Raw genomic sequence first — 15,454 nt, forward strand, 5'->3', positions numbered from 1 at the left:
GAAGCCTCCCCAGCCCCACCCGTGTGCTCTGGAATGCTTCCCACCTCAGAGATCACGCTCCTTAAAATCAGTTCCTTACTCTCCTAGCATCACCACCTTGATTTCTCCTCTATTCACCATTTCCCAAAGCACTTACCGCAATCTAAAATGCCTTATATGTTCATGTGTACTTTCTATGTCCATGCCCTGTGGAAAGTAAGCCAAAAGACAAAGGTTTACTTTGTTCTTGCTGAGTCTCCAACGCCTAGTAAATTCTCGGTAAGTATCTATTAAATAAGTGGATATTCCAAAAATCATTCAAGTCTTATAAACACACACACAGTCATAGTCATGAAACATATAGTCAACGGAGTACTATTCAGCAGTTAGGAAATATTATAGTGTGTCCTTTAAGATAAAATGGATAGAACCAGTGATGACTATGCTTTAGGGAATAAGTAAGGAAGTGAAGGACAACTCCAGGATGGTATCACTTATATATCGAATACAGAGAACTGAAACACATGAACTTGAAAAAACAGATGAAAAGAAAGAAGGACATGGCGCCAAACACAAGGACTGGTGTAAGGATCCCGGTTCAAGCCCCCGGCTCCCCACCTGCAGGGAAGTCTCTTCACAGGTGGAGAAGCAGGTCTGCAGGTGTCTATCTTTCTCTCCCCCTGTCTTCCACTCCTCTCTCCATTTCTCTCTGTCCTATCCAACAACAGCAGCAATAACAACAACAATAATAGCTACAACAATTAAAAGAAAAAGGGCAGCAAAAGAGAATATTAAAAAAAAAATTTTTTTTTCAAGGGAGGGCTGGGAAGACAGCAAAATTGTTATGCAAATGACCTTTAAGCCTGAGGCCCCAGGTTCAATCCTTAGTGCCACCATAAGCCTGAGCTGAGCAGTGCTCTGGTCTCTCTGTATTATTCCATCTGTAGCTCTCTCATTAAAATAAGTAAATTATTTAAGCTAAATAATTTTAAATATATATAATGTTTTAGTATTAAATGTATGTATATTCATTACATTAAATGCAGATTATTACAAGTATTATATATATACATGTATATGTATATAGACACACACATATATATATAGTCAACCCATATATGTGATCTTGGTAGAACTATGGTGGTTATCTTTGGGGGTGGAGGGTGAGAGCACAAACTTTGGTGGTGGCAGTAGTGCAATTATACCCCTATTATCTTATACTCTTATAGATAACTGATTTCATATATATAATTTTTATTTTTAAATCAAGGCATGGAATCAAGAGAGTGCACAGCCATAGACCAATAGATTAAGAAGTGTGTATATGCAGTGGAATAGCACTCAGCTGTGAAAAAAGATAAAATCGGGAGCTGGTCGGTAGCACAGCGGGTTAATTGCACATGGCGCAAAGTGCAAGGACTGGTGTAAGGATCCCGGCTCCCCACCTGCAGGGGGAGTCTCTTCACAAGCGGTGAAGCAGGTCTGCAGGTGTCTATCTTTCTCTCCCCCTCTCCCCTCCTTTCTCTATTTCTCTCTGTCCAGCAACAGCAGTGACAACAACAAGGGCAACAAAGTGGGGAAAATGGCCTCCAGGAGCAGTGGATTCCTAGTGCAGGCACCGAGCTCCAATGATAAGCCCCTGGAGGCAAAAACAAAAAGATAAAATCTTGAGACAATAGGGATGAAGCTGGACTGAACCATACTAAGTGAAATAGCTGAGTTTAAGAAAAATATTGAGTGATCTCACTCATGTGTAGGGTAGAAAGAAACAAAATAAGTAATAAACTCTAATGAAAAGCCTCTAGACTCTCACTATAGGCTGAAGTAACCAAGCAGAGGGGTGTGCTTTAATCAAAAGACAACTTCGGTGATGGGGACGGTGTGGTAAAACCTACCAAGAAGAGCTGCGGGGCCGGGTGGTAGTGCACCTGGTTAAGTACATTTATTACTCCGCACGAGAATCACAAGTGGTCAAGTAGGTCTGCAGGTATCTATCTTTCTCTCTCCCTCTCTATTCTCCCTTCCCAATATCTCTCTGTCCTATCAAGTTTAATAGAAAGGAAAAGAAAGGGGGGAGGGAAGAAAAAAAATGCCCACTGATAAGAGTGTATTCATAGTGCTAGCACTGAGGCACTGAGCCCCAGCAATAATTCTAGTGACAATTAAAGAAAAAAGAAGAGGTGTGAAAATGCTCCCTTAACATCTAGCCTTGCAAACCAATGATGTTATATACTTTTTAAATATTAAAATAAAACGGGTATTCCTTCCTCCTCCCTTCCGTTTCTTTTTGATAGAGAGACAGACCACTGCACTGAAGCATCCTTCATTGTGGTGGGGACTGGGCTTGAACCTGAGTCACATAAATGAGCAGCAAGCTATCCAACTGAGTTATTTCACTAGCCTTTTCCTTACCTATTCACTCATGCTCACAGCCTTGTAAGATAAGTCTCTGTTCTTCCAAACTACTAAAAAGACAAGGAAAAAAAATTAACTGTCAGTAGCCAGTTTACTGTAATTCTAAACAACAAGCATTTTCACTCTGTCAAAGTAGCTGTATAAGCAACTTTGCCTTAAAGAACTATTTGGGGCAGGGGAGATAGCATAATGGTTATGCAAACAGACTCTCATGCCTGAGGCTCCTAAATCCCAGGTTCAATCCCCTGCACCACCATAAGCCAGAGCTGAGCAGTGCTCTGGTGTTTCTGTCTCTCTCTCTCTCTCTCTCTCTCTCTGCATCTCTCTCAAAAATATAATAGACAATTAAAAAAAAAAAAAAAGAACTATTTGTCTGAAAGAAAGAAAAAAACCATCTAAAAATGCTGGCTTACCTTGCTATAGTAGTTGGCTAGCTTCTATTCCCCTCCCCCCCCTCAGAAGGGGCATGATCTCATTTGTCAGCCCGTCTTCACATGTGACTCCTAAATTTTCAGAAATGTCAGAAACTGACCATAAACACTGGGGTTTTCCTCCTTCAGAATCACAGCTCCCATCATACCCCATCTCCAGTCTGGTTTTATCAGGCAACCAACTTGAACATTTCAGGTGTAATGAAACCTTCCAATAAACTCTTTCTTGGTAATTATTCCATGCTAGTATTTAGATATGAAAGATCACTGGAAAAGGAAAACATACCAGGCACTATACAGAGGGAGGACAGAGAAAAGAGAAGGGTCAGGTGAGGAGCAGGGAGACCCAGAGGACCAGAACAGAAGGCTTGAAGGGGCTAGACATGGGGGGGGTGGACAAACAAGACACACACACAAAGCTGATATACTGGGTTGTTGGAAAATTATCACAAATTTTTCTTATTCTTTTCTATGCAAAAATGCATCACGACTTTCCCGACAGCCCAACAGATGTGTGTGTGTGTGTGTGTTTGTGTGTATAGAGATCTAGACATATAGTTATACATACATATAGATCTAGATATATAATGGCATGCATGAACAGGGAGGCAGGACATGAGGGGAGCTAGAATGGAATTAAAATCTTAGCAGGAAAAAAAATCTTGGCAGAAGTTGGATAGGGAGGGATTCCTCTCCTTTCCAAGCCTCGTGGATAAACATTTAAAAGGAAAATATTAAGAGCCATGCACTTCTAAATTTTATTACTAATTAGAACTTAGCATGGCTGGGAATTTTGAATGAGGTGCTAAGTGCAAAGTATGTTAACATAGGCAGGGGTGAGCTTTTTCCACTTCAAAATTAATGCCCCTGCAAAAACAAAGTGATGGAAGTTTCAACCAGATGGCTTGGCTCTTTGATATCTAAAAACATTTTGAATACACTCAAAATATTTCTCAACTTTTCTGTGCAGTTGCACTAAGTGATGACTGCTGGCTTACTTTTTTCCTGTTTAGCTTTTCCTTTGCTCACTCTCCAAACAACTTTTGGCTCAGAAGGATGGCTGTAGTCCACAAAACTGAAGCTGTGGCATAAGAAATTGTGTGGTGGTGGAGATACAGAAGTACTAACAGGTAGTTTCATAATCTAAGGCATTGTGAGAGGTCAAACTCTGAGCTGGATAGTGGACATTTCAAGGTATGCCCATGAACCACATCAAGATGAGGCTCTGATCCCCCAAAGGTAAGGTGTCACTGGTGCTACAGAAGAGCTCCAAGACTGCATGGTTACTGCACAAATGACACCAGACAACTGGCTGAGAGGTGGTGCAATGGTTGGACAAATGTTCTAGTTCCTAATGGAGAAATAAAATAATGTGAAAGTCAGTTTCTTGCCAACAACAACCTCTATACTGAAAGGTGGGATTACTTCGGAGTGCAGAACACACAAAGATTACCAAGCACAAGCTGGTAGAGGTGGGCGCTGTTGGGTCAAAGTATGTCCATCCCCGACTGAGTACACAATTACTTCATTTTCAGTTCTGTACATTCTGGCAACATTCTTTAAAAAAGAAATCATTAGTGGTGCAGTAGATAAAGCGCTGAATTCTCAATCATGAGGTCCCGAGTTCAATCCCCAGCAGCACATGTACCAGAGTGATATCTGGTTCTTTCTCTCTCTTTCTCATGAATTAAGTAAATAAATTATTAAAAAAAAAAAAGGAAGCATTTTGTCCTCCTAAAGAGTTCAACTGTCTGCAAGAGTAATACAGATCTTACAACACTTAAAAGTCTGCCTCCTCACCATTTAGATGAGAGTTATAATCCAAGACTTTGACCTTGGAAGTTGTTAATGGTATATAAACTTTCACTTTTGTTTGGTTTAGTGGGCTGATTTAACATAATTACACTTATTAATCTAAAGCTCCAACCCAAGACTTTCTCCTCTTAAACTCCCATAATCTTATCCCAGAAATGTATCAGGGCACAGTGATGGATCAAGGAAATAGTTTTTTTCCTAGTAGCTTCATCCAACAAATTCAACCAATTATTAATTGACCATCTACTGTGTGCCAGATACTCCTAGTGACATTTGGAACTGTAACACTGAATAAAAGATCAGAACTAAAGAAAAAAAAAGTCCATGGGAAATGTCACTTTTGGTTCTGCTAAGCAATATGATCTTAGGCAGACTGCTTCAACTGGAATTACTGTGTTCATGAGCATCTTTCTGGCAATTTCACTCGATTCTAGAGGACACAGATCAAAACTAAGCAGTTAGAGCACATCACTTCCCCATAACAGAATCCCTTCTGAGACTATTCAGACGTTCCCCACAATGTTTTTAGCTTGTACTCAAAGTATGGTTGATCATGTAATATCTATGCTTCAAAACACTAGATTAGGCTATCAGGAAACTACTGTGAAACTACTTTTTTTAAAAAATATTTATTTATTTATTTATTTATTTATTTATTTATTCCCTTTTGTTGCCCTAGTTGTTTTATTGTTGTAGTTATTATTGTTGTCGTCATTGTTGGATAGGACAGAGAGAAATGGAGAGAGGAGGGGGAGACAGAGAGAGGGAGAGAAAGATAGACACCTGCAGACCTGCTTCACCGCCTGTGAAGCGATGCCCCTGTAGGTGGGAAGCCAGGGGCTTGAACCGGGATCCTTAGCCGGTCCTTGCGCTTTGTGCCACGTGCACTTAACCCACTGCGCTACCGCCTGACTCCCTGTGAAACTACTTTAAGTCTTATTAGAAATATAGTTAAGCTCTTTTTTTCTTTCTATTGGGGGGGGGGTTAGTGCTTTAAACCCTTTCTTTAAAATGTTTTTTAATTATTTTTATTTACTGGATAGAGACAGCCAGAAATTGAGAAGGAAGGGGGTGACAGAAAGGGAGAGACACAGAGAGACACCTACAACACTGCTTCACCACTCGTGAAGTTTTCCCCTTGCAGGTGGGGACCGGAGGCTCAAACCCAGGTACTTGAGCATTGTAACATGTGAACTCAACCCGGTGCGCCACCACCCGGCCCCAGTGCTTTAAACTCTTACATGTATCTCATTTAGTGGCTGGTAAGTAAGCTGTTCGTGTAGTGTTGTTCTCATGCAACAGTTTGATTAGAGGTATTACAAAAAGCAAGTGTTTTGAAAGAGCTGTTGCTGCTCTAAAAAGTCAACAATTTGTACCAGGGGCTTGAACTGTGATCCTTATGCTGGTCCTTGAGCTTTGCGCCTCCTGCTCTTAACCCGCTGCACTACCGCCCGACCCTCCTTCTTGAGGATTTAATACATGTGGCAATCAATGGAACATTTCTCTAATGAGGTATTACAATAAAGTACTCCCATTTTTAGCACACTCATCAGATGGGTAGTTAAGCTTAAGACTGATATCTTTATACATTTGCTTTTTTTTTTTTTAGAATAACTACTCTGGATGCAAAAAAAAAAAATCAAAGAATGAAAATCCAGCTTGAAATTCATATATATAAAAAGATATATGAGACATGGGTAATTCTTAAGTCTACTTTTTCTACCAAGCAAAAATCCTTGGCAACTTATCTCAAAGCTATCTAAAATCTAACTCTAGAGGCATGGGATCAAAGTCATCTCCTAGAGTTGGGGTCAGAAAACTTTATTTCTAGAGTGGATCAGACAGCATGTATTTTAAGCATGACAGGCCATCTGGTCTCTCACAAATATTCAACTCTGCTGTTGTAGTATGAATGCGGCTACAGGCGTAATGAATGTGCCTGGCTGTATTCCTATAAAACTTTTTTTTTTTTTAACATAAAGCATTTGATGGACTTAATGTGACCCATAGGACATAGTTTGCCAACCCCTCTGACCTAGAATGTCAGAGAAGTCTTAGGAGGTCCAGTTAGACAATTCTTTGAGGAAAAACACTGACAAGACCCATAGGACTCTATATCCAGGTTTCCAGTAATTTCTTTTTTAAAAAATTTTTTTATATTTATTTATTTTCCCTTTTGTTGCCCTTTTTATTGTTGTTGTAGTTATTATTGTTATTGATGTCATTGTTGGATAGGACAGAGAGAAATGGAGAGAGGGGAAGACAGAGAGGGGGAGAGAAAGGCAGACACCTGCAGACCTGCTTCACCGCCTGTGAAGCGACTCCCCTGCAGGTGGGGAGCTGGGGGCTCAAACCAGAATCCTTATGCCAGTACTTGCGCTTTGTGCCACATGAGCTTAACCCGCTGCGCTACCGCCTGACTCCCCTCCCCCTTTTTTAAATATAGATTCATTTTCATTTTTGTCTATTTTTCCTTTTGTCGCCCTTGTTGTTTTAGTTATTATTGTTGTTATTGATGCTGTCCTTGTGAGGACACAGAGAAATGGAGAGAGGAGGGGAGGCAGTGAGGGGGAGAGAAAGACAGACACCTGTAGACCTGTTTCACTACTTGTGAAGTGACTACCCCCTGCAGGTAGGGAGCCAGGGTTTCGAACTGGGATCCTTTTTCCGGTCCATGCGCTTCGCACCACATGCATTTAACCACCCGACTCCCCCACTAATTTCTTAAATACCCAGATCTTTAAACCATAAGACCCATGCTTCCACTGCATTAAAAGAAGCTTTGGTGCTGTGGTCTCTTATTCTCTGCCTCCCTGCCTGCCTGTCTCTCATCTAACAGAAAACAAGACCAAAAACAAACAGTCTCACCCAAGATTACAAAAAGAAAAAAAAAAAGTGGAGCACAGTCCTTTTTAGTGTAGTGGAAATTAAAGGCTGGGCAGTGGTGCTCCCAGTAGAGAGTATACATCACCATGCACAAGGACCTGGGTTCAAGGCCCCAACTTTCTAGGGAGAAAACTTCTCTAGTTACAAAGCAGTGCTACAGGTATCTCTTTCTCCCTCTTCTCTCTCAGTTTCTCTCTACCCAAAAAAAAAAAGGGGGGCGGGGGGAGGAAAAATTTTAAATGACTGTCAGGAGTGATAAAGAAAAAAAAAAAGGGGGTGGGGGTAGATAGCATAATGGTTATACAAAGAGTTTCTCATGCCTGAGGCTCCGAAGTCCCAAGTTCAATCCCCCACACCACCATAAACCAGAGCTGAGCAGGCTCTGGTGTTTCTCTGTGTCTTTCTCTCCCTCTGCATCTCTCTCAAAAATAAATAAAAATAAACAAATAAATAAATAAAGCAGTGTACAGTATCTGCTCTCTCAAGAAAAACTTTCCTATCTATTCACTGAAGTTGGAATTAGGATATAAGCTCAGTCTAGAGGCCTATACTGAGCTCATGTCATTTCATCCAGAACAGGTAACTGCCACTGAGAAGCGTATTTCTTCTGAGGCCAGGTGTGAAGTAACTCCAGTATTACTGTACTGTACCTTTGCCATGTACTAAGTGCGGCAGTTACAGAATCATCACAAATCCAGCATCCAATCTAGCAGGGGGAAAATACAGTATGTTCTATAAAGTACCAACCATGCTACAGGTAATGAAGGCTGCAGGAAGTGCTCAAAGGGGCAATGTGAGGCAGAGGACCAGGGCAGATGACAGGGCGACGAAGACTACTGTGTGCTGATGGCTTCAGGAAGACTGAGTAGACAAGGGGGGCCAGAAAGGAACAATGGTTCTGCTTAATTTTATAACATTATCAAATCAAGTCTAAAAATCAAATGATAATCTATCCTAGAGAGTAGGAAAATTAAATGAACAGCAAAGGGGATGAGGAATAGACATTTGATGATTTACTACAAACGGTTTTTAGAGATGAAGTGTTGTAACATAGAAAGATCTTTCTTGTCAACTTCTCTCCTTCTGGTAGATCTAAACCACCTTTTAATTATTCCCCAATTCTGTGCTGATACAGCTGCATTTATTTGGATCTGTAAGTGATCATGCCTCCTCCTACCAGCTGGTTTTCTAATTTTTCAATTTCTAGAAATTTATAAACAGAAGAAAAAATGATAGAAATAACTTACAATCATGTGATGTGCTGGCACATTAAAGGAATCCTGTTGTTGCTTATCACCAAGCTCACATCTCTAAAATATTTCTCCAAGAGGAAACAAAGCTGCTATGTAATGTCTGAATATCCTTTAAAATTATTTGCATTGGAAGTCGGGCGGTAGCGCAGCAGGTTAAGCGCAGGTGGCGCAAAGCGCAAGGACCAGTGTAAGGATCTGGGTTCGAGCCCCCGGCACCCCACCTGCAGGGGAATCGCTTCACAGGCGATGAAGCAGGTGTGCAGGTGTCTATCTTTCTCTTCCCCTCTCTGTCTTCCCCTCCTCTTTGCATTTCTCTCTGTCCTAGCCAACAACTACAACAATAAAACAACAAGGGCAACAAAAGGGAATATTTTTTTAAATGATTTGCATTTAGAATTAGTTTTCATATACTCTTTTTAGAAATGTACATATGTTTGTTTTATTGATAGAGTAATATTATAACATCTAATAAACTCTGATCCAAAGTGTGGTTTACTACAATAATTTCAGACAGTTAAAAATTTTTCATGCCCAATTGAAAAACAAGATCAGAAGAGAAAACACAAGCAGAACCTAAACTGGAGGTGGCGTATGGCACCAAAGTAAAAGTCTGGGGTTTGGGGGGGGGGGTGTGTGGGGTGGGGGAGAACACAGGTCCAAAAAGGATGATAAAGGACCTAGTGGGGGTTGTATTGTTCTATGGAAAACTGGCAAATGTTACGCATGTAGAAACTATTGTATTTACTGTCGAATGTAAAACATTAATCCCCCAATAAAGAAATTTTAAAAAAATTTTTCATGCCTGAGACTTTGAAGTTCTGAGTTTAAGGTTTAATTCCCTGCACCACCATAACCTAGAGCGGTGTTGGGGGGGAGGGGGGCACTACATTTCTCTTAGAACAAAAACTTCCAGAGAAGTGTAATTGTTCTAATAATGCCAAATGATCATTACAGAAGCCACATGGAGCACAATGATACTTAAATAATTATAAAGAAGTAGGAAAGTTATCTCTTAAGACCAAACTTAAGATAATATCTTCACAGTACAAGTTAGGCAAAAAGATTTTGCAAATTCAAGTAATTTAGTACATCTGAATTGCTTATATAATTAGAAGTTAATCACTGAAAACCACATACAATATTGAGTCTTAGCACATAACCAGTAATTATAATGAATACTATACCAAAGGAAGAAGACTTTCCTGATGGCAAAATGACAGAGAAATGTAAACCAAAATTACACAACAGTGAAAGGAAGCCCATTATTATTTCCTGAGATTTAAATCAACTGTCAAGAAAATAAAACAAATGAACCATAGTAATAAAGACACAAGGGGAGTCAGGCGGTAGCCCAGTGGTTAAGCGCATGTGATGCAAAGCACAAGAACCTCCCGGTTCGAGCCCCGGCTCCCCACCTGCAGGGGAGTCACTTCACAGGCGGTGAAACAGGTCTGCAGGTGTCTGTCTTTCTCTCCCCCTCTCTGTCTTCCCCTCCTCTCTCCATTTCTCTCTGTCCTATCTAACAATGACGACATCAATAACAACAATAATAACTACAACAACAATAAAAAATAACAAGGGCAACAAAAGGGAAAATAAATAAATAAATAAAAATTAAAAAAAAAAGACACAAGAATCTTGGGGTCCGGTGGTAGCGCAAATGGTTGAGTGCATAAGGATCTGGTTTCAAGCCCCTGGTTCCCACCTGCAGGGAGAAAGCTTTGTGAGTGGTGAAGCAGTGCTGCAGGTATCTCTCTGTCTCTCTCCTTTTCTATCTCACCCTTCCTCTCAATTTCTGTTGTTTTTATCCAATAAATAAAGATAATAAAGAAAAGGTTTAAAAAAAAGATATGATTCTTTTAAAATACAAGATCCAACTATTCCACTCATAAGCATCTATCAAGAACACAGAAACACTAACCTGAAATGATGCATGCATGCCTCTGTTCATTACAGTACTATTTTACCATACTCAGGGCATGGAAACAACCCAAGTGTTCAATGACAGATAAGTGCATAAACATATAGTACCTAAACAAGGGAGTACTGTAAACTCTAAGAAAAGATGAAATATTGCCTTTTGCTACAATACAGGTGGAAGTCATCCTGAGCAAAATAAGTAAAAAAAAAAGAGAGAGAGAGAGAACTACCAGATAATCTTACTCAAATGTGGGATATAAAGGAACAAACTCTTAGATTCTGACCACTGAACTAAGGTTACCACAGGGGTGGGCAGAAAGGGAAGGATACTCTTGACCAGTGCTGTAGGGAAACTGGCCCTTTGGAGACGATTACTTTGAAGACACTGAAACTACTCCTGAAATATACAGTTTGTAGATCAACATTATCTCAATTAAAAAAAAATCAAAAACAAAAAAAAAAAACCAAGAGCCCAGAGAAATAGCTAACTATGGCTCTTTCCTTACCATGCACATAACTCTGGTGCAGGGGTGTCTTGTCATGCCCCCTTTCTGAATGAAAAGACAGTCTGGAAACAATGAAATTGCACATGTGCAAGGCTCCAGCTCTGCAAAAATTAAATAAATAGGGGCCAGGTGGTGGTACACCTGATTGAGTGCACATGCTACAATGCACACGGACCTGAGTTCAAGTTCCAGGTCTCCACCTTCAGGGAGAAAGCTTTATAAGAGGTGAAGCAGTGTTTGCAGGGATGTGTCTCTCTCTCCTTCCCTATCTACCCCTTCCCTCTGCATCTCCTTCTGTCTCTATCCAATAAACAAACAAATAAATAACGGCCAGCAAAATAGATCACCAGGAAAGTGTGTGATTCTGCCATTGCACAACCTGGATTCAAGCCCAGTACCCACTGTAATGAGAGAAACTTTGGTGCTGTGGTCTCTTTCTCTCTGCCTCTCTGTTTCTATCTAAAATATATTATAAATAACTTTAAAGATGTATTTAAAAATAAATAGAAAAGTATAATCTGGATCCCTGTAAAATGTTTGTTAAAAGGCAAAATTTTACAGACAATAAAAAGCCAATAAGTGAACCTGAAAATAGATTATTATAGTAAACATATCTGAAAATTCTAATACCCTTCTCTTCAAATGATGAGTGAGACCGAGTACCTCATTTTTAATGAAAAGAACAAGCAGAGTGATGTGTGACTTCCATAGGCATGTCATTAGAGGGCTATAGCTTCTGCCTGGCTTATAAACTGTCTCAGGGCTGGAACTCAGAACCCAACCACAACATCGTAAGAAGTCCTGGTCATAGTTCAAGCAAATTACTTGTGCACACATGTACTTTTATCTTTTTCTAACAAAAGGTGAGCTCCTTATCTCATTCATTTCTGTATTCCCCGATGGATGTTACACAACACTGAAGGTCAAACACCACACTTGACAAATATTTGTACAAATGAGTAAACCATACTGACATACCCAACGCTAACTCCAGGTGACTTATCACTCACTCTGATCCCTTTTACTAATCTGTTCTGCCTTTCCCCATCAGCTAAAGTTTTACTACCTTTGCAACGGCATTCGCGGCATACTCCTTTAACATATTTTAACCAGTTTATTCACAATAACAGTGAAGACAAATGCCTGAGCTCCCCTCATTCTGGGACTGCTGTACGCTGCAGCCTTGAAGTACACCCTGCAGCTCTGTGCCTGGGGAGACAACACCCTGCGGCTCCCTTCTGTAGCTTAGAACAGAGAAAAATGACTTCATGAGATCTCCATTCTGTTACATAGAGATTTATAAGCCAGCCTTGTTTTTAAAAGGCTACAAAAAAGCAGACTTGTTTGCTTAAGCTAAAAAAGGACAAAGACAGCTCACTTTTCGTTTATTCCTCCAGATTAGCCTGAACTGGTGAAGACACCAAACTTCTGATAGTATTATACTATCTATGCTCAGAATTAATACCTTTCACTGAAACAGATATTTTAAAATTTAGTTTCAGTGAAAGGTATTAATCTAGAGAGTTGGGCAGTAGCGCAGTGGGTTAAGCACAGGTGGCACAAAGTGCAAGGACCAGCCTAAGGATCCTGGTTCGAGCCCCCAGCTCCCCACCCCACCTATAGGGGAGTCGCTTCACAGGCATAAGGATCTTGGTTCGAGCTCCCGGCTCCCCACCCCACCTACAGGGGAGTCACTTCACAGGCAGTGAAGCAAGTCTGCAGATGTCTATCTTTCTCTCCCCCTCTCCTCTCCATTTCTCTCTGTCCTATCTAACAATGACATCAATAACAATAGTAACTCCAACAACAATAAAAAAAGGGCAACAAAAGAGAAATTTAAAAAAATCTATTAGGTAAGTAGTTTTGAAATTGAGAAATTAATTGAGCAATTAATTATGTTTGTGCCCTGGACATTCATATTTAAGTCATATTCATACCAGATGCTCCTAGTCACTCCACTTTCAATCTGAACAAATAACTTGGAAGTGACAAGATGTGTGTTTCAGTACAGATCTCCTTGTTATTGTATGGCCCCAAACATTTTACATCTCTGTCTTCACTCACACCTACTGCGGAGATAGTATTTTCTTTACTCAGACCTTATAGGAAAAGCAGGCTGAAGACTTATATGAAAACATTTTGCTATAGTTTCAAAACAAACAAAAGGTAAAATATGTAAGCTTTTATTATAGTAACTATGCTCTAACATTTAACATGATTTTTATAATGTAACCAAAAAAGTGAAGATTACATGCTTTCAGAACTACAGAACTAAGTAGTAATACAAGGTAAATTAAAGTAGTAAAGGTAGTCATCATAATAAGCCATTCAGCCAGGTTTTCATTTAATTACATTAAGAAATAATAATTACAAAAATAGGTACATTTTCATGTAAAATATTTCTATTTATTCTAGCTTAGGAGTTCTTGCCCATATCAATGGATTGTCTGGCATCGGCCACGGCCTCAGGTACTCGAACTGTCATATTGTCCATACTCTTTGTTAGACAGATTTGGCAGCCCAACCTGGATCTGTGTGAGAAAGGGGGAGGTATGATTTAGTATCAAGTACATGTATTCACAAGAAATACGTAGTCTTTAGGTCACTTTCTTACCCAAAACAAGAATTTATTCACCATTTAAATAACTGTCCTGGGGGCCAGGCAGTAGCACAGTGGGTTAAGTGTACATGGTGCCAAGGGCATGGACTGGAGCAAGGAACCCGGCTTGAGGCCCCTGCTCCCCACCTGCGGGTGGGGGAGTCCCTCACATGCAGTAAAGCAGGTCTGCAGGAGTCTATCTTTCTCTTCCCCTCCTCTCTCAATTTCTCTCTGTCCTATCCAACAACGATAGCAATAACAACAACAACGATAAACAACAAGGGCAACAAAAGGGGAAAAAAGAGCCTCCAGGAGAAGTGGATTTGTAGTGCAGGCACTGAGCTTCAGCGATAACCCTGGAGGCAAAAAAAAAAAAAAAAAAATTGTCCTGTCGAAAAAGATACATAACTCTGAACTAGAGGGTAGCAACAAGTAAGCAAAAAATAAGTAAAGAGGGAGTCAGGTGGTAGCGCAGCAGGTTAAGTGCACGTGGTGCAAAGCGCAAGGACCAGCGTAAAGATCCCAGTTTGAGCCCCCGACTCCCCACCTGCAGGGGAGTCGCTTCACAGGTGGTGAAGCAGGTCTGCAGGTGTCTATCTTTCTCTCCCCCTGTCTGTCTTCCCCTCCTTTCTCCATTTCTCTCTGTCCTACCCAACAACACGACATCAATAACAACAACAATAATAACTACAAAAATAAAACAAGGGCAACAAAAGGGAATATTAAAAAGAAAGAAAGAGGCTAGTATTCCAAAACTTCTTTTCATCCTTAATTTCTATCACCTACTAGTTCTCTCATTCAAAGAACTGCTTTTTTTAGGCTGGGGGTATGGATCGACCTGTCAAGACACTTGTCCAACAGAGAAGCAATTACAGAAGCCAGACCTCCCACCTTCTGCACCCATAAAATTCTTTTTTTTTTTTTCATAAAATTCTTTGGTCCATACTCTCAGAAGGATTAGAAATTGGGACCTTTCATTGGAAGGGAGGGTAAATGAAACTCTGGTGGTAGGAATTGTATGGAACTGTACTCCTCTTATTCCACAATCTTGTCAATCATTATTAAATCACTAATAAAATAAAACATAGCTATCATGGACTAGGAAAAGCAGGCACTCTCACCACTAGCAGGTTAGAGTTAATATTGTCTCTGCATGTAAAGAATTTAAAAAGAAGTAAGGAACAGCATAGAAGGAGGAGGGCAAAGCCCAAGGACCGGTGTCAGGATCCCGGTTGGAGCCCCCGGCTCCCCACCTGCACGGGAGTCGCTTCACAGGTGGTGAAGCAGGTCTGCAGGTGTCTATCTTTCTCTCCCCCTGTCTGTCTTCCCCTCCTTTCTCCATTTCTCTCTGTCCTACCCAACAACACGACATCAATAACAACAACAATAATAACTACAAAAATAAAACAAGGGCAACAAAAGGGAATATTAAAAAGAAAGAAAGAGGCTAGTATTCCAAAACTTCTTTTCATCCTTAATTTCTATCACCTACTAGTTCTCTCATTCAAAGAACTGCTTTTTTTAGGCTGGGGGTATGGATCGACCTGTCAAGACACTTGTCCAACAGAGAAGCAATTACAGAAGCCAGACCTCCCACCTTCTGCACCCATAAAATTCTTTTTTTTTTTTTTCATAAAATTCTTTGGTCCA

The 15,454-nt window shown here is 40.3% G+C and overlaps 1 protein-coding gene and 1 long non-coding RNA gene across 2 annotated transcripts in view; both read right to left on the reverse strand.

Moving 5' to 3' along the window:
- LOC132535008 (uncharacterized) lies at positions 1-5,244 on the reverse strand. Its single transcript, XR_009546790.1, has 3 exons — positions 4,251-5,244; positions 2,392-2,444; positions 1-186 (listed from the first exon to the last, which is right to left on the reverse strand). It is a non-coding gene; the product is annotated as an uncharacterized LOC132535008 (long non-coding RNA).
- Positions 5,245-13,372: 8,128 nt separating this feature from the next.
- FDX1 (ferredoxin 1) overlaps positions 13,373-15,454 on the reverse strand; it is a 30,666-nt gene continuing 28,584 nt past the window's right edge. The window contains exon 4 of the mRNA XM_007538944.3: positions 13,373-13,736. Coding sequence (XP_007539006.1) covers positions 13,622-13,736 — 115 coding nt within the window. The 3' untranslated portion in view covers positions 13,373-13,621. The remainder of the gene's footprint in view (positions 13,737-15,454) is intronic.

This window comes from Erinaceus europaeus, chromosome 20 (genome assembly GCF_950295315.1).
Source record: "Erinaceus europaeus chromosome 20, mEriEur2.1, whole genome shotgun sequence".
Lineage (NCBI taxonomy): Eukaryota > Metazoa > Chordata > Mammalia > Eulipotyphla > Erinaceidae > Erinaceus > Erinaceus europaeus.